Source organism: Dromiciops gliroides, chromosome 2, assembly GCF_019393635.1.
Source record: "Dromiciops gliroides isolate mDroGli1 chromosome 2, mDroGli1.pri, whole genome shotgun sequence".
NCBI classification, from domain to species: Eukaryota; Metazoa; Chordata; class Mammalia; order Microbiotheria; family Microbiotheriidae; genus Dromiciops; species Dromiciops gliroides.
This window is the reverse complement of record NC_057862.1, coordinates 693896981-693924313: the sequence shown is the minus strand read 5'-3', so window position 1 is coordinate 693924313 and position 27333 is coordinate 693896981. Positions and strand designations below refer to the sequence as shown.

Below are 27333 nucleotides of genomic sequence, written 5' to 3'. Positions count from 1 at the left end.
TGACATCATCTAAGTAACCTGTTCAAATGTCATAATGATGTTCGTCATGACATGTGGCCAGGCATGTGCTGAGCACCAGGGACACAAATAGCGAGAAAGAAGTAGTTCCTCCTTACAGGGACCTTACGTTCTAGTGGGAGAGACAAGTACATGCACAGTGAATGCGTGCCGATGTGGGTGAAGGGAAGAGAAGGGAGGGCAACAGCACTGATTAGGCACCTACTGTGTGCCAGGTCCCGGGAAAGCCCTTTGGAAGCATCATCCCTACAAGGTGGTAAATAATAATATCCACTGTTTCTAGGACCCCTGAGGGTCTGCAGCTATGGAGGAGACCCCCTCCTCTAAGACAGGCCGGGGCCCGGGCCTGGGTCTACCTGGCCAGAAGAAGGACGTCATCCCCTGCCCTTCCTCGCTCGGAGGCCTGTGACCCTCCCCAGCCTTGGGAGGGAGATGGTACAGATTGGGTTGTCCCCATTTCACAGAAGAGGAAAGTGAGACCCAGAGATCCAGGGGCCTATTGGGGCCCTTCGAGCCCCCTCGTTTCCCACCATCTGAAGGCAGCCTGTGCTCCTGGAGGCAGGGCCTGCTTTTCCCTACCCTGGCACCGAGCCTTGGGTCAGGGTTCTTGTCCCGGAGAAAGGCATGGCCCTGTTACCCCGGGGCCCGGACAGCAGGACCCAGAGGAGCGGGGGGGGGGGGGTGGCCTGGTGTGAGGAGGGCTGGGTTTCCGGTCACATGAGGTTGTTGTCTGCAGGGTGTCCCACAGATGGCCCTCGTGTGCAGCTGCTGGCCGGCCTCGAGGCCGCCAAGACCCCGTCTGAGGCCCCGCAGTGGTCCGAGGGGAGGGCCATCACTGAGCTCTGGGGAGCTGGCAGGCTGGGGCCCCATCCTCGCCTCCCTCCTCACTTTCTTTGGCCCTTCGGCCCGTCTCCAGAGGAGCTGTTTGAGGGTCCTTTCCCCGTGAGACGAGCTCACCGAGAGCAGGCTTTCTGCTTCCTGGCTTCAAGGCCCCGGCAGGGGTGGGAGGGATCTTGAGGCTGGGGAGCGCCGCTGAGCTGACACCTGCAGTCAGATGGGGCTTCGCTTCCACTTGGCCCCTTTACTTCATTACCGAGGTTTGCATGGAAAAAAACAAAACAAAGAAGGAAATGGAGTTGAGCAGTTGCAGTTGCCCTCCCAGGTTGGGCGCTCCCCATTGGGCAGAGATGGCACCCACCTGTCAGATGTGCCTTCTAAACAAGCCAGTGCAGCGGGCTTTTCCCAAGTTTGCAAAACACCAGATGTTCCCCCAGCCTGTGTTTGGTGGTAAAACTGCAAAATCCAAGTGTTCCTACGCACTTTGCAGCTTTTCCTTCAGAACCAGACTTTGGCAGCCACAGTGTCGACTCAAGGGGGAGCAGATACTCATTCACAGGGACCGGGAGCAAGCCTCCCCTACCCACAGGCACTGGGGAGATGTCCCAGGGCCTGCCAGGGAGGGGCCTGGCGCAGAACTCGGCTGCGTCGGTAAAATTCTTATCCAATTTTTATCAAGAGTCTTTAGAGCTTTCTTTTGGAACGAATGGGACTCCCTCCCACCACGGTTTACCTTTCTTCATGTTTTGGGGGAACTGAGCAATGGCTTCCTTTTATATCTATGCTATTAGTGGACATTCAAGTAGGTGAAAACCTCTTTTTTTCAGTCAGTATGCATTTATGGAGCAGTGCACCAGCCATGGAATTATCATCATTCAATTCAATTCAGTCATCATATATTAAGTGCCTCTAATGTGCTGGGTTCTGTTAGGTATTTGGGGTACAAAAACAGTAAATAAATAAACCAGAATATCATAACCAGTGCTGACAAACAGTATACTAGTAGCAATATAGGAAAGGGAAAATACATATTACGGATGATGTATATAGCAACAGCGGGAAAAACAAACAACAAAAATGTCCATTTAAAGTCCTTAAAATCTTGTCTTCAAAGGAGGGTTTTGATGTCATCAGGGGAACTGGACTCTGGTCTGGATTCTGGCTGTCTCTGGAACTGCTGGATTTTCATTCATCTTTAGCATAGCATTGTCCAAAAATGTTTAAATTAAACAATGAAAGTTCTTCAAAATATACAAAACAAATCTAAACTTGATATATATACAACTTATTGGAGTCCCCCATTTGGAGGATACTCATATCCATACACAATACAAAATTGAGACAGTTACGACGTTACTAACACTTTTACCACTTGTGATGTTTAAAATCTATATTGTGTGATCGCCTTAAATTAGAAGCTTCAGCACCAGTCTTTGGGCATTAAACATTTATTAAAGCCTACAGATATTCACAAGGAGTTCAGAAAGTTAAGAAAAAGCCTGTTTAGCCTAGAGTTCCAGCCTGGTTGGGTTCTTCCTCAAGTCCTCCTCCACGAGCCTGTTTTAATCAGGAACCCCCAGCAAGCTGACTGTGGAAGCTTTTTATAGGTCTGGCACAGAGGCAGTCCTTACACACTGCTTCAAGCTGACTGGTTGGCTCATCCAAATCCATTGGCTTTGAAGGTGTTCTCCAGGTGAGTTCTCCAGGTGAGTTCACAGTCTAGCTTCTGAGAACAACACCTTCTTCAGGGCTAGCCAGGTGTGGTTACAATCCAGTGAACTTGAAGTGGGCTAATCAGCAGTCAATCCCTCTCACTTGATTCAGTCAGTCTAGATTAATCTCCAGGTGGGTCTTTGAGTATCTGCTAAATCTCATTATTTCATCACACACTATATGTCTGGATCAAGGCCAAATCTAGTTATGTGTCCATGATGATGCCTGAAAATGTTATAGAAAGGTTACCATACCACATCTCGTGGTGCATAGACATCTAATAATTGTGCTAGGCCTCAGGTGGATGGATTCTGACCATGCCACCAGATTGAGTGAAGAAGCCAAGTTAAATTAAGCCAGGTGCATGCATTAGGGCTAATATGACACCAGACCATTTTTGGAGTGAGAGAGGAAGAAACTGGACTATAAGTTAGGTGGAGAGAAACATCTTCTGGCAAAGCTTTTGCTAATGAAGACCTTATCAAGGCCCTCCTATCTGCCCCGAAACTTCCCTCTGCTCTAGCCCTTGTACATTGCCCTGCCCACGCAGGGAATAGTGATCCTGTTTCAAAGGGGAATGCACGAGCTGATTCAGCGCCCAAGCTCGCTGCTCCAGAAGCCCCTGACCATGTATTTAACCTCTCACCTTCTGAGGGTGTTTCTCTCCACCTAACTTATGATGATTCCGACATAGAAAGGTGGAAAGAGAGATTCAAGGCTAAACAGATCAATGGAGTCTGGATGTCTTCGGAGGGAAAACCACTTCTCCCCCGGAAATTCTATCACCAGTTCTGCCTCTCTATTCACAAGAAAGGCCATGTTGGCACACGGGACATTGTGGACTCAGTTAGAAGGACCTGGTTAGCACCAGGAATAACTAACACAGCCTCTCGAATCTGCTCGGGCTGCTCCACGTGTCAGTCTTACAATCAACACGCCTTCCGTGCTAAAGCATATGGAGGGCGCCTTTTGGCATATACACCTTTTGAACATCTACAAATTGACTTTATTTCTATGCCCAAAGCAGGACGATATACATTTTGCCTTGTTATTGTTGACCAGCTCACTCGATGGGTGAAGGCTTTTCCTGCCCCACGAGCAGCTGTTGGCTTTGTGGCCGGAGCTCTCCTTAAAGAGATTGTCCCCTGCTTTGGGCCACCAGCATGCATTGACTCTGATAGAGGCACACATTTGACAGCTGCCCACTGAGCGTTTCCAAAGCCCAGCACAGTCAGAAGAGACCTCGCTTTATCTTCCTTCCCCCACAGTGCCCAAAGCAGGAGCCAAGCAGCCCCCTCCGGGCCCCCGTTTCCATGGAGGCCCCTCCATCCTCCTGGCCACCTCACTGCCCCTCGGTGCCGCTCTCGCCTCCCCTACCGTATGTACACACTCTGCAGGTGCTCCCTCCCCTTCCTGGCGCGGTGATGCAGCGCGTGTTTCTCCCCCGTCACCATCTGTGGCCCTGCCAACCATCCCTGCATGGGAGGACAACCGTGCCAGCAGTGTCCTCCCCGGTCCCCTCGGCCTTATGGACTTCCTGGGCTCCTTGAAGTCCCAGCGTAGGCCCCAGCCCTCCTCGGGGCCCCATCCGAACCCCCTCGTCCTCTGCTGACTCAGGATCGCTGCGTGTCCGTGTCTCACGTGGCCTCCCTTTCTCTCCTCTTGGCAGCAGAATGTAAGGTCCTTAAGAACAGGGCTTTCTTGTCTGTCTTTGGATCTCCCAGGGCCGGCCCAGGAAGACCTGGGCTCAGCTCTGGCCTCCGGCAAAGACTTGCTGTGTGACGCTGGGCCTCAGTTTCCCCATCCGTCCCCAAGATTCTGCCTGAGGAAAGGAAGCTATTTTGGGCAGGGAGCACGCCCAGGGTTTCCCTGGGACAGGATGTGCCCATCGCTAGTGCCGGCTGGCCCCTGCTGTGCGTCCCTCAGAGTCCCGAGCTGGGCTCCCCAGGGCCGTGCGGCCGTCCAGGGCTGGCCCTCTTCTCCCTGGGCACAGGTCACGCTCGCTTGTACCTCGGGGGAAGGAGGGTCACCCAGCCAGCATGTGTCGGGGTTTGGACTTGGGTCCCCAAGAGCCTCTCTCTGTATGCTGGACAGAGTCAGGGTGACCCCTGTAAGAAAAGCCAAGGTCATTCAGGGAGGGGGTGACTGTTGACCGCTCCGAGTCATGACCTCCCAGCTTAGAGCACTGCTCGTCACTGCCTGGCCTTGGAGTCCCTCCCTCCATCCTCTCCCGAGGGCCTCGTGCTCACTCTCAGGCTCGCTAATTTAGACAGAATCGGGCCGGATCCCCCTCAATTTGGGAATCGCGTCTAAGTTGTATGTCACCCGTGTCCCTCGCAGAAGATCCTTCAGGAGCAGGCGCGAGCAACGTGGCTCTCCTAGGGGGCAGTCTGCACCTGGTCATTTGTTTATATCGGAAGACAATTCGTTTTTAAAAACTACTGCATTTAATTTCGTTGCTGTAAAAGTGTCCGAGGGCCTTGGGTAATGGACATGTTTTTGTCATTTGGAAAAAAGCAATCATGACCGGAGTCAAATAAACCCCTGGGCAGCCGGGGAATGGCCCAGGCTCCTCCGCTGTTAATGTGGCTCGATTTCTGGCAGAGTCGTGGCCTCCCTGAATAATGAACATGGCCCCAGATTGGTTTATATGGGATTCTGTTAATAAATGTCGGGATGTGTTGGGTTTTTTAAAAAGCGTTTGGCTAAAGATTATTTGAAGTGGGAGTCAGCAAGCGAACAAGCATTTCTTAGGAGTTCACTTTGTGCCAGGGCTTGGCTAAGCTCTGGGAATGACCCCTGCCCTCAGGGAGCTTCTGTTCCAGTCAAGCTGGACAAAGGGGAGTCGGGGAGGGTCCAGAGCCAGGCGTAGAGACCGTGCAGAGAAGCAGGAGCCGGCCCGGAGCAGGTGCCCTGGGTGTGCCCGTTACAGGGAGAGCAGCCGAGCTGTCAGAGGAAGGGGTCCCCCTGGAGGACGGGGTCCTTAGCGGGACTTAAGCCCGCAGCGCTTTCCCCCAGGTCAGGGTCCAGGGTCCAGGGAATGCAGATGTCCTTGGGCCAGCTCTTTGCAGGCCTCCTCACCCCTCCTCTGGGACTCTGCCAAAGACCCCGTAGTCTTGAGTGCGGGCGCCTCGTCTTTGTGCATCACTTAGACGTGGGCCCCTTCTCTTCTCCCTCTGCACGCTCTCATCTGGGGATCCCAGCTCCGGGCAGATGCCCCTCCCTCAACCATGGTGGGCTCCGGGGGCTCCCTCGGCCTCCAGGAGCTAACGGAATCCTCCCCTTGGCAGTCTGTCCCTTTGACCACACACCCCTGAGGACACCCCATGGCCAGGGCCGCGGCCTCCTGGCTCTTTTTGCCTCTCCTGATCCCAGGCCTGTAAAACGATCCAGCCAAGCCATGCGCCCCCCCTCCCCCCACCTGATTCCAGTCTGCGCTCTCTCCATGTCTTGCGATCCCTTCTACAAGAGAGAGGGAGCATTGGCTAAGGGCCAGCTGTGGCCTGGGCCCTCTGCCCAGCACCGAGGATCCAAAGCCAGGCCCGCAGACAAGAGCCCTTCTCTTAGGAAGTTTGCCCCCTGCCGGGGCAGCCCACACAGAGGGAGGAGGCTGTCTAAGCCCATCTCCCCGGGGGCAGAGCCCAGCAGATGGGGGGGCGGGGAGAGGGGGAGGATGAGGAGTGGAGGATTCTGAGGACGTGGGGGGCAGGCACCAGGCTAGCGTCTTGTGCCCCCTCTGTGTCTGGTGCCATTGTCGGCTTTCTCCCCGTGGTAGGTCCTTAGGAAATACCTGTTGCATTTCCTGAATGGAGGCACACGTACTAGTAATATGTGCCGTGAATGGCTTTGGACATACACCCAGTGCTTATTGCGTGCCAGGCAGCAGCTGGCGGTGTGCGGGGCCTGTGTTGCCTCTCGGGATACCAAGGAGGGCAAAGCACGGTCCCCACCCTCAGATGCAGCACCACCTCAGATGGGCCAGGGAGACCTTAGCATCCTCTCCTGCTGTGCCCCCCCCCCATGTTTGGGATGGCACCGGGGCCATCTTTGGCTCAATTCTTACCTGCCCCTTAGGCATTGAATGGGCGTGACCTCAAACTGAGGCCTGGGAAGGACCTGACTTTAGAAAGGCCAGGGTCCCCCACGGCATCCTGGGCCGTCACCTATGGTGCCAGCCCTTGTCTGGCCTCTGGGCTTTGATGATTCTGAAGAGATAGGGAGGCTCACAGCTTTGTGTGGCACCACCTCACTCCAGTCCGGTTCAGGAGCAGGTGAGGGCACGGCCTTGTCACGCCACTCGTCTGAATGAAGACCGAATACCCGGCTCCCCCCCCAACCCCCCCAGGACTGAGGGGTCAGGGACAGCTTCCCGTAGAAGGTGGGGAGGCATGGAGGACAGCTGGGAGAATGCTGGAGACAGCAGGTGGAGGCTGGAGGGTGCGGAGGGCAGCCAAGGGGCTCCTGGGGGCAGAACAAGACTGAAAAGGGGCCAGAGAGGGCGTTTTCTCTTGGATCCCGTAGGCAATGGGGAGCTATGGGAGTGGGTGTGAGTCGCTCTGGTTTTAGGAAGATCACTTTGAGGCTGAGAGGAGGGTGGACTGGGGGAGGGGCCTCGAGGCCTTCATGGACACGGGGGCAGGGGGGGGGGTGGCATTGGTCGGGGCTGAGGGGCGGGAGGTTCAGTCTGGACGGTAAGGGGGCACGAATGGTCCCCAGGGCCAGAAGAGAGGTTGGGCTGGTTTGCCCAGGGTTGGGGGGGCTGCGAGGAGGCGCCGAGGAGCGGGGGCTGGGATGGGAGGCCCCTTGGTTGCATTTCCCTGGCAGGACCCAAAGACTGGCTTTTCTTCCCACCCCAGCTGACAGTGGATGCCCGCACAGAGATGACGAGGAAGGCGGTTGCTTCCCTTAAGCATTTTATTGAGAAGCGGAGGAAGAGAAATCTGGAGCAGGATGCGGAGGACCCCGCTGCTTCCCCCGCCCACTATGAGGATGCCCTGAGCCACCTGGAGCAGTCGCTCGCTCACCTGCAGACCCTCCAGCACAGCTTCATCACATCCCTAAAGAGCAGCGAGCAGGTGAGGTCACTCGGCCCGTCTGACTGGCTGCAGATTCACTGCCTGCCCATCCGGCCTGCGGGTGCTGCCACTGTCTTCTTCCTCTAGCTGCCCCCTGATCCTGTCCCCAACACACATGCATGCATGCATGCACGCACACGCACACACACACTCTTCTGCAGTGTCCCACACGGGCTAGTGCCGTTTTAGGTGTTAGTACCTTAAACCTGCACTGAGGTTCTTGGGATGCGTGTGTGTGTGTGTGTGCATGTGCACATATGTGTGTGTATTTGTATGGATGTGTGTGTTTGTATGGATGTGTGTGGGTATGTGCATGCGCACATACGTGTTTGTATGGATGTGGGTACATGCGCACATATGTGTGTGTTTATATGGATGTGTGTGTTTGTATGGATGTGTGTGGGTGTGTGCATGCGTACACACGTGTGTGTATGGATTGTGTGCATGTGCACACATGTGTGTATGCATGTGTGTGTGTTTGTATGGATGTGTGTGGGTGTGAGGGAGCGAGTGTGTGTACAGACGCAGAGGGAGGGAGGGACACACCACTCGGTGTTCCTGGGCAGGTCCCTGCACTGACCAGGAGAGGTGCCAGTGGACCCTGGTTGGAGGGCTCTTCCACACCAGAAGTGTCCTGATCGACTGCTGGGGAAAACAGCCCGTAACTATCTGGAGGAGGCGGGGCTCCTGCTTCTCGGCTCTTGGGCCACAGGATGCCCTCTGGCCTGTGCCCATGGCCTCCATCCTGGGCATCCTCTCTGAATTTAGAGGGCCAGCCGCCACCCCCGCGCACAGCGCCTGCTCACGTCCCCTCTGCCTGTCTCTCCACAGGACCAGCTGCGGCGCTATGCTGACTTCTATGACCTCTCCCGGTCCGAGAAGGCCAAGGTCCAGGAGCAGGCCGTTGCCATGTGTCTGGATGGGCAGCCCTTGGCGATGGTGCAGCAGCTGCTGGACGTGGCCGTCGGCCCCTTGGACCTCTCCACCAAGACGGTCGTCCACGGTGCGGTTATGCGCGTGCTGTCTCTGTTGAGGTGAGCGCCCGAGTCGTGGTGGGCGGGGTTTCCCAAGGTGTCATCGGACGGGCTTCCAGAGGCGTCTGACAGGTCTGGTGATTGTGGGGGCCCGACCGCCCTCTGAGCTCACTGGAGGTGGGAGTTGGTGGCAGAGGAGCTCGCTTTGGCTGTGCCGCAGCTTCTAGTCTTGGCACTGAGATGCTGGCTGGCCAGAGGCCCCCAGCTGTGTGTTGGAAGCAGGACTGGAACGGGGCGCTCCCTGCTGCTCCACACTGCCGCTGGTTACTGGGGCGTGGCCTCCCTCGTCCACACATGACGAGCTTGAGGCCCCGGGTGCCTTTGCTGTGGTCCCGGGCTCATAAATGTGACCATCAGGCTGGTTGGTGGCTAGCGTGGCTGTCCACGTGGCCACCTCTTGACCAGAGGGAGCGGAATCTCAGCAAGAAGTCCTCTTCAGCCTTAATGAACGTCTTGCTGTATGCAGAGATGGGCCCTGTCGGGGGTTGGGGGGCGAGCCTGGCCCCCAGCAGCTGCCTGGCATCACGCTGCTACAGCCGGGCTTCAGGCCTGGCAGGGCAGTGATGCCGGCCATCCTTGGCCCCGAAGGCTGCATCCAGCCTGTGGCTTACCCGTAGCTCTGGGTCACCACGATCCCCCGGCAGGACACGTGTGTGGGTAAGAGCCCCTGGGGTAAGGAGTGCCCCAGATCCAGGGGATGGGGGTTCACGCCCATTTCCGGGAGGTCCGTGGCCCTGGACAGCTCAGCTTCTTCATCTGTAACATTGGAACAGTAACAGTTGTAGGACCCACCCAATGGGCCTACGAGAGTTCAGAGGTGGGGGTCGTTATTGTGAGTGGTGCGGGGGGAGTCAGCAGAGGCTTCCTGGGCCACACACACCGGGGGGTGAGTCAGGGGGGAGTTTGAAGGGCTTTTAAGGGCTGGGGCAGCTCAGCAGGGAACAAGAGCCGTGCTCCGGGGCAGGGGGACGGTGGGGCCTGTAGCGTGGCTGGCTGGGCCTGACCACGGGAGCCGAGTGTGAGGCACGGCTGGAAGCACATCAGGGGACAACTTTGAGGGCCCTCCCACCCTCAGACTTGGAATTCAGGCATCAGGGAGCGTCGAAGGGCCCGTTCCGGTCCAGAGTGAGGATGCTCTTTGGGGTCTGGGCGTGCAATACTCTGATGAGATGGGAGAGCTGAGTGAGCAGGAGAATAATAAGGCATCGGGTGCCTTCGTTCTAGTCAGGCCAGAAGATTGAGCAGCTTTTAATTTATTCCCCTCTGAAGCCTTCTTTGTCATTCTTTACGGCTCTTGAGGAACCCTGTGATTAAATGCGCTGCTTTTCTGCGCTGAGCTGGGATCCAATGAGTCTTTATCACTTTAATTACACCCGCCTCACGCCAGCCTCACCTGAATGCTCCGAGGGCTGCTCGCCTTTCCTACACACATAAAATACCGGATGATTTTGGGAAAGAAGCATTCTGCGCGATTCCGCTTTGTTCCATTGTCAGCGCACAGAGGTTGGGAGTTGTCGGTCCTCAGAATCCAGACAATAAGAGACTTGGTGACAGGGGAGTTTGTGTCTCCCACCCCTACCTCTGGGGTTTATAATTATCTTTTTCTATTCTTATTATTTTTGCATCTCCAGCCAAGCTTTAAGCCCTGGGGCCTAGCAGACCCTTCAAATGGGATGCACTTGTTGTCAGGCTGCGACCTTCCCTTCTACTCCGGAAGGCCCGGGCTCCTCTCCTGTCTGGAGGTGGGGCGGGCAGCCGCCTCCGGCCCAGTGTCCAGCCTGACCCAAGGACTGAGCCTGGGGGACACAGGGCCTCTTTCCCTTTCATCACGGGTCAGACCAGCCCCTCTCAGAAAGGCCCTGTGGGCTTTCTGAGGCACGGGGAGCCTGGGATGTGGAGGCCCCCAAAGGTAGCCCTCGGAGCTGGGCCCGGCCGCTCGTTCCTCTTCCCTCTGGGTCCATTTCGGAAGGCAGCAGCTACTCTGCCACGTGTACCAGTGTCCTGGGCACGCGCTTGAGGATGGGTTAGCATCTGGCCAGCTGCAGATCGCCCCTGAAGCGGTCGGGCAGAGATTCTGCCATTTGCTGGCACCTGTTAAACGTCCCCTTTCTCTTTGGGATGGAGCCTGATAACTCGGGCCGCCAGCGCAGGCCCCCCAAGCGCAGGCCTTAGACACGGCCACAGCTGTGTGGTTCTCAAGGCTCGCTGCCTCCGGACCTGCTGGCTTGCGTCTCAGCCGGCCCCGGTGGTGATAAGCACTTACTGAGCACCTGCTGTGTTGTCCACACTGAGCTCTGGGAGACCAGAGACTGTGCTGGTGTTTGTGTCTCCAGTGTGTCCAGAGGGCCCCGCCCTTTAACAGATGTTTGCCTGCGGGTGCTCCCATTCAGCTGGGGGGCATGCCCGAGCACACCCTCTTCCCCTGAGGTGGGTCCTGCTCTGCCTCAGATGGGTGCCCACCACTCCTGGGGGTGCCGGGCTGGAGGGAGGACGGGGACACGCTGTACTCTGTCAGCTTAGGATGACAGCTGTTTGGGTGACCGCCATGCCCCGATGGTGGTCCCAGTCACTGGGGAATCGCCACCCCCAAACGCTGCTGTGGGCATGGAAGCAGCATTTCTCCCGGAGACTCCCCCTGCCCCCCACTCCGTGTGAGGTTGAATCCAGGGGCCGGTGTGGGCTCCCCCCACCCTTGGCCCCAGGGACACAGGACCAGCCCTCTCTGTGCGATGGCCGTTTCAGTAAGCTCCTCTTTTCTTTTCCTTGGACAGTGGGGGTAGCCCTGACCCGCCTGTGCCCGGCGACCCGCTCCAGGTTCTGGAGAGCATCATCTCATCGGTGCATGCAAGCGTGGAAAAGGGGTGAGTGTGCAGCCAGTCCCAGCCAAGGGCCCGGCCCTGCAGGCTCGCGATCTCAACTGCAGCCGTGCCCCTGGGAGTGCCCCTTTAGAGAGGCCCCTCATGCCCACTCTACCCCTAGGGCTGAAGTCAGGGACTGGTTAGGGGCCTAAGGGTCCTGGAGTCCTCCATTTAGAGCCGGGGCGGGGGCGGGGGGACCATCACAGTTATCAAGGCCAGTGATTCAGCACCGGAGATACAAAGACGGTCCCTGCCCGCAAGGCGCTTACAGTCTAAGCTCTAGACAGGACAAATGGGGAGGCTCCATTTCTCTTCAGAGGGGACGAAACAGGACGGAGGGATTGGCTCAAGATCTCGCTGCTACTGATGTTAGGGGCTGGTGCTGATGACAACAGCACCCACCCCCCAATAATGGCCCGCAAAGCCCTTTACAACGAGGACCTCACTGGATCCTCACAACCTTCTGGCAGATAGAGACTGTTCTGATTCCTGCCTGACCCGCGAGGACACTGAGGCAGACGGAGGTGAAGTGACGTGCCCGGGGTCGCCTAGTTAGTGTGTGTCTGAGGTGGGACCCAAACTCAGGCTTTACGGACTCCAGGCCTGCCAGTCTGTGCCCTGCACCTGCCTTTGGCTAAACCAAATGTGTTGAGCAAATGCTTGGTCAAAGGCTTCTCTGCCCTGTCTTGTGGTCACCCCCAGACCCCCCTTTTAGAACTCCATTTGTCTTTGTGTTCACGTTGGCTCTTGAGGGAAGTGGTGTTTTCCTCACTCTTTCACCCCTAACCCAGTAACGGCCCCAGATGCTGTGACCGGCTTAACCCATGACCACCATGCCTTCTCTGAGTGTGGTCAGCGGGCAGAGAACTGGGCTCGCTGTCCCTGAGGACTGAACCGCGAGTCATTAGTAACTGAGGAATGAGCACTGGGTGGGGGCGGGGTGCAGGAGGGCCTCCCTGTGACGAGTGTCCATTCCACTGGGAGACAACAAATAAACAGCCGAGGAATGCAGACTGGGACAAAGCAGGCAGGCGTGGGAGCCGAGGGGCTTCCCCTGGAATTAGGGCTTGGAGGCCTCTGATAGGGGAGGAGGGAAGGCCTTCCAGGGGTCAGCGGCCTCAGGATGGGGGAGCCACAATGTGTGGTTGAGGAGAAGAGTCTCGGGGTGGGAGAGTGGGTGGAGGGGGAGGCGGGGAGATGTGTGAGGTGGCTCAGACGGAGATGGAGGTGAGCAGCAACTGGAGAAGGGACAGCGGTCACGCGATCTTGGACAGCCCGAGGTCAGAGCTCCCAGAATGGAGGGGGTGAGAGTCTGGCCGTAGCACGCTGGAAGGACGTGGCTCCACTGAATCGGCCGACTTATTTGGCCACGTCATCTTGGCAACCTCCCTGATCAGGACCAAAGGCCATGTTCCCTAAGCGGCCACCACGCATCCCCAAGCCTGCCCTCGAGCCCGCGGCTTTCTTTCTTTGTCAGTAATTCTGGCAGCTCTCCTTGGGCCCTCCCGCCATCCCCTGTGCTGATGGGCTCGGGTGTTTGATGCCGTCGCCACAGCAGAGCCTTGGCTGCAGTTTGAGCCGGGGAGGCCAGGCTCACCCACAGCCAGGTCAAGTACCGGAGGAGAAAATGGAAGGACTCTGTCACCCAGACACACAGACTCGGCCACAACGCGGCTTGGAGCCCACATGCGTAGGATGAGCCACCAGCCTGCACCTCCACGGACTCTGTTGTGAGTGAGCACCATTACGATAACTGATTGATCCAAGGATGTGTCTGCTAACTGTGTGCAGACAGGACACGGTGCGGGGACCCTCTGGAAGACCCCGGGATTCCAGTCACAACACAGCTCAGCCGAGATAGAGCAGATAGAGAGCCCTCCTCTGGCTCCACAAGACCCGGGTTCGAGTGCTGCCCCACCCATGGGGCACATCCACTGAGGGGGGCCGAGGGCAACTCCTTTCTGAGAAATCTGAGACCCAGTAAGAAAACAGAAGCAGCACTAATGAGCCATGACATTTCTCTCAAAGTAGGTGGAGCTTCTCTCAGACACTTCCTTCCTTCTGACGGGATGATCGATGAGTAAAACGTGTCGCCGTCTCGGTGTGGTCCTCCCTGGGCCAGAGCCGGCTCTTAGGAGCCACCTCCACCTTGCCTGATGGATGTGGTCTTGGCCTCGGCTCGTCCGCTTCCTAAGGGAGCACAGTCTGGGTGCCCGGCTCCTCCTAATACGGTGCTGAAGTGTGTCGGCTGAGGCTCCCCGCACCCCCCAGCCGCGCCTGGTCCTGGCCTCTGCACCAACCACCCCAAGCGAGCACAGTCCCTCTTCCATGCGGCGGCCCTCGGCATAGCTGTAGACGGCAGGTTTTCTCACTTAGACATTTAACGTCCTGCCCCTCCAGCTGATCCTTGTATATCCTGATTTTCAGCCCCTTCCTAGCCCCGGGGTAGACGCGTCCCTGCTGGCCAGTGTCCATCCTGCCGTGTGGCCTAGACGCCGCAGAGCCTCCGGCGGGGGAGGTGCTGCGCTCCGTGTAATTGTTGTCATTTGTATCAGAACGTCGGCACCTTCGGGTCACCCCGCTGCGGCGCCATCGGGTGTGCCACAGTTCAGAAGACACGACTCCATCGTGGGGCTGGGGACAGTCCTCTCCGCCATCTACACTGAAGAGCTCCTAGGAGGACACTGTTTGGTGGGGCCTCTCCTCCGTTTGACGGGGCTCTTGAATGGCATCGCTTTTCTTGCTATTTTTTACATCCCTTCCCTTTTCCAAGCCTACAGCCATGACTTCGGATAAAGGATAGAAGAGAAGGGAAGGAAACCATTTGGAAAGACGTCTGACTTTATGTAGCGCGTTCCCTGTCCATGGTCCCCAGTCTCTGCCAAGAAGTGGAGAAGGAGCCTTCTCATAGCTCTCCTTCAGGTTTCACAGCATTCAGGTCAGATGGTTCTGTCCCTGCGAAGATCTGTTCTTGAGGGGCCCCCATGAGGAAGATGCCAACTCAAGTACTAATGTGTCTTTCTGGACAGTGGAACATCTCTGACCAGCTTTAATTCTGTATGCCTTCAGACACAATCAACAAGCATTTATTTATAGATGCATAGGACCGTATATTTAGAGCTGCAAGGGACCTTTGAGGCCGTGTGGTCCAAGCCAGAGAAGTAAAGACACTTGCCAGGGGTCACACGGGTCCTCAGTGAGTGTCAGACACAGGATCTGAGCCCCGTGCCCTGGGACCAAAGCCAGCCAACTTTCTGCTCTGTGCAAAGCCTGGCTTAGGTCCTGGGACGAGGTATCTATGACAGACGCGATGCAGTCAGCCCTTCTAGGGTTTCCTGTCCGGAAGGAGATAGGAGACTCATTGTAAGCGCTTTAGAAGAGTCTGCGTAGCGTGTGATCGAGACGGGAGGTCCAAGGGGGTAAGTCCCCTGCTGAGGGAGGCAGGGTCAGGGGGAGCTAGGCAAGACAGGGCTTGGGTTTGAGGCCTTGAATGGGTAGGAGTTCAGGAGGTGGCTGGGCAGGTTTTGCTGTAATAATTGCCTTTCTGCCGTTCCCAGTGATTCCCCTTCCCCTCAGGTTTTGTTTTGGACTTTCTTAAGGCCCCAACCCTCCCACTCACTATTTCATAACAGAACAACTCCCACAGCCCTGAAAATGGCTCATTACCTGGTTTTGCTAAGGAGTGTGCACGTGGCTCTGTTCTGACTGGTGGGATTGGGAAGAGCCCTGAAATGCGGGTCCAAAGGCCCCGGGCTACGGGCTGCCTCTGCGTGAACCCTCTTGCAGTGGGGGGCAGAGCGGCTCACCTCACCCAGCCCCCTTTCCTCATCCTCTGAATTGGGATAGCCGTCCCCATCCTCAGATGTGCATTGTGCTCAGTCAGGTGCTGGACTCTTGGGGATTGTAGCTAATTAGGTTCTGCCAGGCCCCATCTTTTATTCGGAGTTTCTGCTAGGCTCATTTTTTCTTTATTAAGTAATGCTTTCCTTTTATTCTTAAATCTTTACTCTGGGAAGAAAAAACCCAGTTATTACTGGGTCACCTTTTCCCTTCCACTTTGGCTTTTCAAACTTTCAAACTCCAAAAACTATTACTGGTTTTAAAGTATGTGTGTGTGTGTGTGTGTGTGTGAGTGTTTCTGTGAGTGTGTCTGAATGTGTGTGTCTCTGTGAGTGTGTGTGTGTGTGCCTGTGATTTCAGCAGATGGAGAGCTCTCAGCATACAATCTCTTTCCGCAAGTGGCTGATGGCTGCTCAGTAATTTCTGTTCTTGGGGTGAGTTTTCATAGACAGACCAGTTCTGAAATCAGGATAACCTGTGATGAGGTCCTGCCTCTGATACACGGGCCCCTGGGCAACTTGTTGTTTGTCCTTCATTCTTGTTTGTTTGTTTTTGTTTTGTTTTTAGTGAGGCAGTTGGGGTTAAGTGACTTGCCCAGGGTCACACAGCTAGTAAGTGTTAAGTGTCTGAGGCCGGATTTGAACTCAGATCCTCCTGACTCCAGGGCCGGTGCTCTATCCACTGCGCCACCAAGCTGCCCCGTTTGTCCTTCGTTCTTGAGGAGGATGTGATGAATTGAATTTAAATGAGGGAGGGCTGTTCAAAGTTACTAGCCTCACTCTCTTCTCCAGAGATATCTGGGTCCAGTGGCAAGATACATATTAGGACAACTGGAGATGGTCCTGGATGTTGAAGGCAATTGGGATTAAGTGATTTGCCCAGGGTCACATGGCTAGTAAGTGTCTGAGGTCAGATTCGAACTTAGGTCCTCCCAACTTCAGGGCCGCTGCTCGATCCACTGTGCTACCTAGCCGCCCTCTGGCCAAGTGATCCCAGGACCCCAGTACTATAAGTTACACACACACACACACATGAACACCATCTACGATATGGCATCATATGTGTGTTGATATGTGCATATCAATAAAACAACATGTGCCCCCCCCCACACACATAGTTGTTGTACTTGATTTAAAACAAACTCCAGAGGCTGTCGGTTACATGAAAGACCCTCAAGGAGCCCAGGTCTCCCACCAACACTCCAGCAAAGTTCTAAAAATGTCCTAGAAGGACGAATGAAGAGAAAATACCCCAAGAAGGGGAGCCAAGAGCTCTTCCAGACAGCCAGGACTGCCTGAGACATGGCTGGAAGCCTGTGGCCTTCTGATCATAGAGAAGCCAGGAGAGGAGGAAGCCGGGGCCCTGAGTCAGGGCCTAATGCCAGCAGGATCTCGGCCCTGGACCGTTAGAGTAGGGAAGGACAGAACCAGTCCCCCAGAGCCCACGGCGCTGGAAGACAGAGTAAGGAAGCGTGTGCTTGTCGGTGTCTTCTAAGGGACAGGAAGTCATGCGTGGTGGCCCTCACTGGGGTCATAGCAGAGGCGTATTGAGGAAGTGAGCTTCAGACATGCCCCAGGGCCTGGGGCCAGTGAACTTCCTGGGAAACTGGCACCAGGGAGCACCACAGGGGCCTGAAAGCATCCTGTAATCAGAGCCATCCTGGGACTGGCCCTGGGTGGCTTTCAGGAAGTCTACCTGCAGGCCTCCCAAGGGATGGAGCCACCTCCTAGTTGAGGTTTGTGTAAGAGAAGGAGACATAGAAGGGCTTGGGTCAAAAGTCATGTAAGAGTCCCCAGAAGAAAAGGATCCTGGCCCAGGGCAAGCCTCGGCTAGGCCCCAGCACTGGCACAACAGTGGTGTCCAGATGGAACCTGGCCATGCAGGAGTGTGAGAGGGAGCAGAGTCTGGTTTTAACCCAAAGTCTTCATCCATAGGGAAGGAGATACTTGGGATTGGAGTCAACCAGGGAAAATAATGATGAAGAGGAAGATGAGAAGCCTGTGAGATAAACCCAGGAGAGAGAAACTAGAGCAAACACAAGGAGGTCCTCAGGGAAAGACTGGTTAGAAGAATGAGTCAGGGGACAGAAAGTAAAATTTTATATGGAATTTGAGCTTTCAAGGAAAAAACTGGACAGAGAATAGCTAGTCTAGAACAGAAGGTAGAAATCCTTACCTAAGTAGTAGACTCCTGAAATGAAGAAAAGAATCTTGCAATTTGCAAGACTACAATGCAACAACCTTAAAGCAATGAAAATCTTGGTATACCCCAAAAGGCAAAAGACGAAAGCTTGTAGCCAAGAATAATTTACCCTGCAAAATTTTTTTGTTTTTGTTTTTGTTTTTTTGTTGTTGTTGTTGAGGCAATTGGGGTCAAGTGACTTGCCTAGGGTCACACAGCTAGTAAGTGTTAAGTGTCTGAGGCCGGATTTTAACTCAGGTCTTCCTGACTCCAGGACTGGTGCTCTATCCACTGCACCACCTAGCTGCCCCTACCCTGCAAAATTGAGTATAATCCTGTAGGGGATTAAAGGGTAAGGAGTCAGCCTTTAATAAAATAGAGGATTGTCAGGTATTCTTGAAAAAATGGAGCTGAATCAAAACTTTGAAACACAAATACAGAAATCAAGAGAAACATAGGTAATCAAATTTGAGAATCTGTAAGGGGCTAAATAATGATAATATTTTTGAAGCAACAGATTTAAAAAATTAAACATTATGACCAGGTTGGATTTAAAAAAAGAAGACAGAATTGGTTTAATATTAAGGAAACAATAAACACAACAGTACTCAATATTAAAAACAAAAATAATAAAAATCACACGATTATGTCTATAAATATAATAGAAGCTTTGGGTGAAATTTAACACTTATTTCCATTAAAAACACTAGAAAGCAAAAGTATAAAAGTATAAATTCCTTAATATGGTAACCAATATCTGTCTAAAACCAAGAATTAGCATTATCTGTAATGGATTAAAAATATAAGAAGCTTTTTCAGTAACATCAAGGATAAAGCAAGGATGCCCATTGTCATCTGTTACACTTCTGGAAATGTTAGCTACTGTAAAAAGTTAAGAAAAAGAAATTGAAGAAATATGAGGCAAAGAAGAAACAATTATTACTTTTTTGCAGATATGATTGTTTTGTTATAGATTTCCGGTGATTCAACTAAAATCAATAGAAACTACCGACAACCTCAGTCAAGTAGCAGGACATGAGATAAGCACACACAAATTACTAGTTTTTTGGGATACTTCCAACAAAACCCAGCGTTAAAAGAAGACACGTAACAATGCTGTGAATGCAAATGAATTACAAAACAATTACGTGAATACGAATAAATTATAAAACCTTATAGAAATAAAGGATGACTTATACAGGAAGGGGCTTATTTCACACGGTTAGGCTAAGTTCATTAAATATAGATTCAGTGCCGTACCAGTCAAATGGTTACTTTATAGAACTTGTCAAAAACGATAACCAAGGGGCACAGCGGAGAGAGCACCGGCCCTGGAGTCAGGAGGACCTGAGTTCAAATCCGGCCTCAGACACTTAACACCAGCTGTGTGACCCTGTGCCAGTCACTTAACCTCAATGGCCTCACCCAAAAAAAAATGATAACCAAGTTCATCTGGTGGAACAAAAGGTGTAGGTGGAAAGGCTGTCTTGGAGTATCAGATCTCAAAATATACTAGCTAACAACTAGAAAAGTTGATCATTGGGCCAGATTAGGTAGGCACAGGCCAGAAAACGTTCAACAACAGTGAAATCCATGTGCAGTTAACCATTGGGCTGAGGATGCAGTATTTGACCAAACTGTTGAGGGAATGAGAAAGCGAGTTAGGCTCAGGTCAGCATGACTCCCCACATAGTACCGGCTCCTCCCTTCCCAAGGTCCCCCTCCAGGTCTGCCTGCCCTTTACACTGTGCTCTCTGGAGCACTCGCCTCACAATGAGCACACTTGCTTTCCTCTTAAATCTCCTGACGTCTCCCCCTCTCGTCTTGTCGCTTTCACTAAGACTTTCCTTCTAACGCTGCATCCCTGGCTACCCTTTCTAATCCTAATTGTGCTTTCCATGGTATCCCCAAGGTGGGGAATTGAACTCCACTTTGCTCCCCCTTGTCACTTCTGCACATCTTTCTACCACCTCTCTGTCAGTAGTAACCTCTTCTTCTTTGGGGCCATGCTATCCATTCACCTTTGTCACCTAATCCAAATCTTGGTGCTGCTTATCTACTTTTTTTTGTTTGTTTTTTTTTGTTTGTTTGTTTTTGTGGGGCAGTGAGGGTTAAGTGACTTGCCCAGGGTCACATAGCTGTCAAGTGTCTGAGGCCGGATTTGAACTCAGGTCCTCCTGAATCCAGGGCCAGTGCTCTATCTACTACACCACCTAGCTGCTCCGCTTATCTACTTATTGACCCCTGGACATTGTCCTTCCTTTCTCAGTGAGTTTGGAGTCTGGCTCCCAGTCATTAGAAAACTGACACACAGAAGTCCTAGCAGATGATGACAGAATATGCTTTTGAGACCAAAACCAAGGAGAACAAAAACAGAAAAAGAAAACCACAGGGCAATTTCACAGATGAAGATTAATGCAAAAATTTTAAATAAAATATTAGCAAAGAGATTATAGCAATATACCACAAAGATCAGGCCCTGTGATCAAATAGCATTTATCCCTGGAATGCAGGGCTGGTGCATTATTAGGAAAACAATCAGTGTAATTGACCATATTGATAACAAAACCCACAAAAATCGGGATTATCTCAATAGATGTGGAAAAACCTTTTGACAAAATACAATGCTCATTCCTATTAAAAACACTAGAAAGCATGAGAACCAATAGAGCCTTTTTTTTCATAAAAGTATTTTATTATTTTCCAGTTACATGTAGATATAGTTTTCAACATTTGTTTTTATAAGATTTCTAGTTTCTAATTTTTCTTCCTCCCAAAGACAGCAAGCAATCTGATATAGGTTATACATGTACAATCACACCAAACATATCTCTGCATTAGTCATGCTGTGAAAGAATAATCAGAACAAAAAGGAAAAACCTCAAGAAAGAAAAACAACAACAAAAATAGAAATCGTATGGTTCAATCTGCATTCAGATGCCACAGTCCTTTTTTCTGGATGTGGAGAGCATTTTCCATCATGAGTCCCTTGGAACTATCTTGGACCATTGCATTGCTGAGAAGGGTCAAGTCCATCACAGTCGATCAACACACAATGTTGTTGATACTGTGTACAATGTTCTCCTGGTTGTGTAGAGCCTTTCTTAAAATGATAAGTTGTATCTATCTAAAATCAAGTAAACTTGAAGGCTTCCCTGTAAGATCAGGGGTGAAGCAGGGATGTCCACTGTCATCACTCTTATTCAGTATCATATTAGAAATGCCAGAATAAAACAAGAAAAAGAAAGCAGAGGAATAAAATTAGGCAGGGAGAAAACACACCTATCACTCTTTGCAGATGATATGAAGGCATACTCATGTGTTCAGTTGTTTTAGTCATGTCCAACTCTTAGTGACCCCATTTGGGCTTTTCTTGGCAAAGATCCTAGAGTGATTTGCCATTTCCTTCTGCAGCTCACTTTACAGATAAGGAAAATGAGGCAAATGAGGTTAAGTGACTTGCCCAGGGTCACACAGCTACTAAGTGTCTGAGCCTGCCCGCTGACCACTTATGTGGCATGGGTCCCATCAGGTCACCTCCCGAGGTGGCTCCCCGGCTCTCTCGCAGCTCCCCGGCTCCCTCGCAGCTCCTGGGGTTTGGCCTGTGACTCGGGAATCCCAGAGCATTAGTGGGCAAGCTCTGGTGAGGGAGGGGCCTTCTAGGAAGACTCCCTGGCACATAGTGGGGCTGCAGTCTTTCAGCCCAGCAGGCAGGCCCACACCCCGATCAGGGATGACCAATTGTAGACCTCCACGTGCGTTAAAACCAGCAAACAAACAGTCGTTGCTCTTGCCATTCAGAGAAAATCTCCTTTCGTCCGATGACCTGCTGGAGTGGTTCCGGCCCTTCTGTGCCGATGATGCCTTGCCGGTCAGGCCGCGTGTCCAGGTCTTGCAGAGCATGGAGTGCTCCTTCCATCTCACGGACGAGGACAGGAAACTCCTGGTGTTCTCCCGGACGGGAGCCATCGTCAAGGCCATGTGGCCGCAGACACAGGTGAGCAGCTTTCCCCTCTTCTCCTTCCCCTTCCTTTCTCCTTGGGCACCGCGTGGGTGTCCCCCACAACGCCAGGTAGAGTGGGATCTGGCTTTGCCTGGCTGACCTTTGGGAGCGCGGTGGAGGGGCTTTAGGACTGGAATCAGGAAAACCTGAGTTCAAATTCAGCCTCAGACACTTGCTGGCAGGTCATGTGGCCTTGGTTTTCTTAACTGCGAAATGGGGATAACCCTCACCCTGGGCTCCCAGGAAACTGTTTGGGAGGTGCTTTGCATGATAAACTGGTCAGCAGAGGTTGTTGCTGTGTTGGCACATAATCACACATACCCTCAGACCCACACGTCCACACACAGCCATGCCCCGCTGCTGGTTGGGTCTCCTTATAGTCTACATTCCTCTGACAGCCACGTGTGACGTTTCCTGTCTCCCCTTTGTGCCAAGCACATGTCCTTCCTCTCTTAGCTCCCCGTCTTTGTCCAAAGCCAGCTCAGTCGCCACCTCTTAGGTGAGGCCCGCTGAGTCCCCTCCCCCAGCCTTTCCTCTCCCCTCTCCCTCTGACAAATCATCTTGTATTGTGCTTGTACCCATGCTGAGTTTATAAATGCAGGCACATGCTCCTTAAAGGTAAGGGTTGTTTTCCCTTGGTCTGGGCACTTTTTAGTACCTTTCCTGGCATGCAGTAGGTGTTTAATAAATGCTTGTTGCTGGATGGTGCAGAGACACAAAGCCCTGTCAAATGAGGGTTGGCTAGCTTGGGGAAGGCCTGGAAGGTGGGAGGTGACGCTGGATGGAGTTGGGAAGTGATGCCACAGGGGGAGGTAGGAGGTGGGAGGTGATGCCAGAGGGAGGTGGGAGGTAGGAGGTGATGCCAGAGGGAGGTAGGAGGTGGGAGGTGATGCCAGAGGGAGGTGGGAGGTGATGCTGGATGGAGGTGGGAGGTGACACCAGAGGGAGGTGGGAGGTGACACCAGAGGGAGGTGGGAGGTGACACCAGAGGGAGGTGGGAGGTGACACCAGAGGGAGGTGGGAGGTGATGCCGGATGGAGGTGGGAGGCCCCACTGGAGCATCACTTGAAAGGATGACTTGGTGGACTCAGGACCCTGAAGGTGGGAGCTGAGGCAGATTAAGGCTTTGTTCAAGTCCTGCCCTTGAAAGGGGTCCCAAGCAGCTCGGGCTGCCCCGGCCGCTGAGGGCTCCTTCTCAGGGTGTTGTAGGGCTGACGATCCCTCCCCAGGCACACGTGAGGTGAGATTGGCTGCTTGGCCTGGGGAGACCAGGCTTTCTTAACCTCCTGGCTCCTAAGCCCCAGGCCGGCCTGTGCCTTCCCTTCCCTTTCTGCCTTCCTGGGTTCTGGTTGGATTTCCCCTAACATGGAGACTTAAAGATGGTTTCTTAATGAGCAAAGATTAGGAAAGATAATAATATTGCAAAGTTCAATTGCCAGAAAATGTGGGTCCACTACCCTCAGTGTGGCTGGTAATCCTCTTAGGCAGACTTTGCATGCATCAAAGAGGGACTTAATATTTAATTACACTCTAGGTGCTGTCAGCGGAGCCCCCCCCCCACCCCGCCCCAATCAGGGGGGTGCTGGGAACATGGCCGGGCAGCTCCCTCTCTGCCAGGCAGGCAGGTAGTGCCATACAGAATGGCCAATGCAGAGGCCTCGCTCATTAAAATTCGAGGAGCGCAGTCCTCAGTGGGGTTGGGGAGGGGGGGTGCAGCAGAGATGGGTCAGGAGTGGGAGGGAGGCTTGGGTTGCGCTGAACGCTGTGGTACGCTTTATCTCAACTGCTCAGGTTTTGTAATTTTCTAGTTAACTGGTGCGTGAAGAATATGGGTCAAAATACGGATGTTTCCTTTAAAAAATTAGTTTAGCGCCCCATCACTCTAAACTCTTCTTCATTTTAATGCAAAAGACAACATGTGGCTTAAAATTTTTACATTTCCACCTTCCCTTGATCTGCATTTGTGGTTGTAAGTGATGCTATCATGTGTTTATACAAACAGCCAGCTTTCTGACTCCTTCTTATGCCCCAAGGTCACTTTTCATCTCTGGGTCTCAGTTTCCCTACACGTCAGATGAGGGGGTTAGACTGGATGGCATCTGAAGGCCCTTCTAGCCATCATACATGCTGCTTGGAGCTCTTTTCTGGCTCTGCCATGTTCAATTCTCAGGTCCCTCCCCCAGCTGACAATCAGCCAGCATAGACACGGAAGGTGGTACCTCATACCTGTGGTTGGGGAAGCTTTCTTAAATGAACACCAGAAAGAGGAGCTCACTCAGGACAGAATGGACAGCTTGGATTTTATACAAATTTAAAAACTGTCCAAGGTCAACGTGGGTCAAGTAAAAAGAAGCAGTGAAGTTGAGACTCAGTAAAGTTCTACTCTCCCAGCTCTGTAGGGAATGGGCACAAGTACATGACACACAGAGCTGTGCCCCAGAAGGTGGATCTGGAAGTGGCTGGCATGCTGGCGATGCCATAAGCCTCACGCTTTGTGCATGTGACGTCAGAACTTGGGCACATCCTAATGCACCCAGCCCTCTGAGCCCTTGGGAAAATCACTTGGAATTAGGTGAAAAAATGATGGAAATGTTCCCGCATAACGTTTGTGACCTTATTATTCTGGGAATACTCCTGAGGGAGATTGAGGACAGTGGGAAACACCCCTTCTGTGCCTCAGTGTTCACAGCAGAACTGGGGTGATGGCAGTTCGTTGGGGACGGCTGAGGGGACTGTGGACTCATTCTGTGAATGAGATGGAACAAGGACAATAAGCTCGGGAGACTTTTCAGACACAAGGAGCCTGTGCGGTAAAGGCAGACAGCACCCAGAGACCCTGCAGTTCTGATGAGCGCCGCGGCCAGGCTCCATCCTAAAGGACAGGCCCGAGAAGGAGCCCATGCCAGGCAGTGGGCCATGCATGTGGGGGCTGCCTGTGCTGTCCAGTCCAGCCGGGAGGCTGCTTTGATCGGCTTCACTGTCTGTCCTGTGCTCTGCAATGGGAGGGTCATTTGGAAGCAACTGTGCTGTAGAAAAACTGCACAGATAATTAAAACCGTTTCTGGTGTTGTGTTGAGATAAGTAAATATTAGCGTGTAAAACGATTTCCACTCCGGGTCCACCAACAATGTATTAAGCATTTGCTATGCATCAAGTACAGTGCTAACACAGGCTGTGCCACAAAAGGCCAAAGCATGGTCCCTGCCATTCAGGAGGGTGAGGCCTCTTACCGTAGGGTAGGGGGCAGCATCATGCTTTGGGTTTCTGTGTAGGAGGCAGGGATGGAGCTGAGAGCTGGAGGAAGCCGGGGGAGCCAGGAGGCCGGGCATCCTGGACTCGGGGTCAGAGAGCATGAAACAGCCTGGACTCGGAGCCCTGGAGAACCTGAGATTCCTCCCTCGAGGATCGTGGTCTTGGCCCCTGTCGTGAATTCATTCCTTGAGCCTCCATCCATTCACTAAGTGCAAGTGTTTGAATGACGTGCCTGTAACCCCCTCGTGGTGTAAATGTGATGGACACCAGCTCACGGGGCAGAGAGCCGGGGCGTCAGACTTCATGGCGGCCAGTCCCCTTCTTTTACAGACGAGGAAACTGAGGCCCTGGGCGAGGAGGGGCATCTCCCGGGGTCCTAAAGGCCGCTGACTGTGTGGGGGCCAGGCTTTGGGTTCAGTTTCTCCTCGTACCTTGGCGTTCCCCGTGGTGCCCCCTTCCTTCTGCCTGGTTGCTCCCCGACTTCGCATTTGCCCTTGGCTCAGCAATCTCATGGAGTCTCAACGTCATCCTTGTGTTTCTAGGCTCAGAGTTGTTGGAAAAGGCCCCAGTCCTCAGCTGGGTTGCTCTGACTTGAGCCGGGGATGTTTTGTGGTGGCTGTGTCTCCTCTTTGTCTCCCTTCCCTTTTTCCTTTTCTCCCTTGTCCTTTCTCCTGGCTGAGCAGCCACAGGCTTCCTTTCTGAGAGCCTCCATTGGATTTTCAAATGGCGAGATCCGGGGTGAAGAAGTTAACACGGATGCCTGAGGGCACCTGAGTGAGCCTGCAGGAGGTGGCCCTTGGATCCAGCCAAGGCTGAAGGGAGGGGCCCAGGCCAGGCCTTGGCCCAGTTCTGACACCCAAAGGCCAGTTTGCCTTTGGGGCTGAGACGCCAGACCCCCAGGAGAAGAGCAGAGAAGCACACAGGTTTTCCTTAACCCCCCCTGGAGGAAAGACACCACACTCCTCCATGCTGGGACGCCTCCGTCCCACTCCTGGGGTCTCACTTGGCTCTGACTGGTTCTTAGACCAGCTTTTTGCTCCTCGATGCCCGCGGCCTGCACATCATGGCCAGTTCCTGTATTTAAGGGGACTCTGGCTCTCTTCTTGGTGACTCTCCCTGGTGACCCAGAGTGCTCCAGACAGGAATCGCCGGGCTGAAGGGGCCAGGGCCTTGGGACATCTCACAGCCTCTACGGCTTTGCTCTTAAGTTCTCCCCCCAAAGTTGGGGTCTTGAGTGCTGTGTACATTTTAATTAGTGTAACTAGATGAGCTATTAGGCTTAAGTGACTAGAAATAACGAGGCTAGATTATAGAGGACACCTGCTAACCCCCACTCCCCCATTTTCTTTGCTGCTTTTTTTGTTTGTTTTTACACACGTTCTGACAGGCACCCGAAGGTCTCTGCAGATCTTCGCTAGAGCTGAGTGATCGTAGGAACCACAGGGAGCTGGTTTCCAGAACCCTTGAGCTTTTTCAGAACTTCCCCTCGGAGCTCCGTGGGTGGGTTGTACACATATGTTATCCCCATTTTACAGATAAAGCAGCTGAGGCTCCGAGGCCACTCAGGGAACGTTGGTCTAGAGTCTCCTGGCTTCCTTTGGTTCTGTCTAGATAACACCCTGCAAGGAGAAAAGAACTGGATCCCTCCTTGGTGGGCTGACGTTAAAGGGATCCACGAAGCAGCGTGGGCCGCGGCTGCCTCGGGAGGTGGTGGGCACTCCGCCGTGCAGCTTGGCTGTGCCTTTTAGCAGAGCTGTTGGGGAAATTCTTCATCAGCTCCCTTTGCAATTGTTGGCCTCTGAGGTCTGGGACTGTGGGTCCTGGATTCTAATCCTGACCCTGATGTATCACTTTGGACAAGTTATAGAAGCATGGATGTTGAACTGGTCACTTGTAGAATGCGGGTAACTCATCTACTTTGAAATGTTGTGGGCATCATGGTTGGTATGGCTGGCAGGGGGCTTTGAAAGGTGGAGAGCTTTTGCAAATGGGCTTTGCTAGTGTGGGGCCCTCCCCCCCTTTGCCTTAGGTCTCAGCCTGGTCACCTCATGGACGGCTAGCCTTGTGGTCCTCTTGGGAGGGATGGAGGAGAGAGGCAGAGTGATCTCATTCTGTAGGGAGGTGCTGGAGAGGGGTTTTGGATGAGGGTTTCAGTTCAATTCAGGTGACATTTATTAAGTGCCTACAAGATAACACTGCTCAGTGACATTTATTAAGCACCTACCACATACACTGCACTTGGTGCTATGCATATGACTGCTAAGAGCCCCAAGTGCTGTTGTCCTTGAGGTATAGGGGTCCCTCAAAAGTCCCTGTAAAGTCTATGGGAGAGGTGAATCAGGAAGGAAGGTGGAATTCCTTCTTGCTGGCAGGACAAGCTAGATTTTATGGAGGGGCTGGCACCTTGTTCAGGCCACCAGATGCTTGTTGGCTGCCTGAGCTGAGCCTAGAAGGAAGAGGCTTCCAGCAGACAGAGAACTGTGCCAACGTCTGCCTGGGTGATGATGTGTCCACACGGATGG

The 27333-nt window shown here is 53.2% G+C and overlaps 1 protein-coding gene across 1 annotated transcript in view; it reads left to right on the top strand.

The window, feature by feature from the left end:
* The window catches only part of NBAS (NBAS subunit of NRZ tethering complex), a 220832-nt gene that overhangs the window by 161126 nt on the left and 32373 nt on the right, over positions 1-27333 (top strand). Inside the window, exons 45-48 of the mRNA XM_043985311.1 lie at positions 7425-7643; positions 8475-8677; positions 11449-11538; positions 21358-21553. Of these exons, the coding sequence (XP_043841246.1) occupies positions 7425-7643; positions 8475-8677; positions 11449-11538; positions 21358-21553 (708 nt within the window). The remainder of the gene's footprint in view (positions 1-7424; positions 7644-8474; positions 8678-11448; positions 11539-21357; positions 21554-27333) is intronic.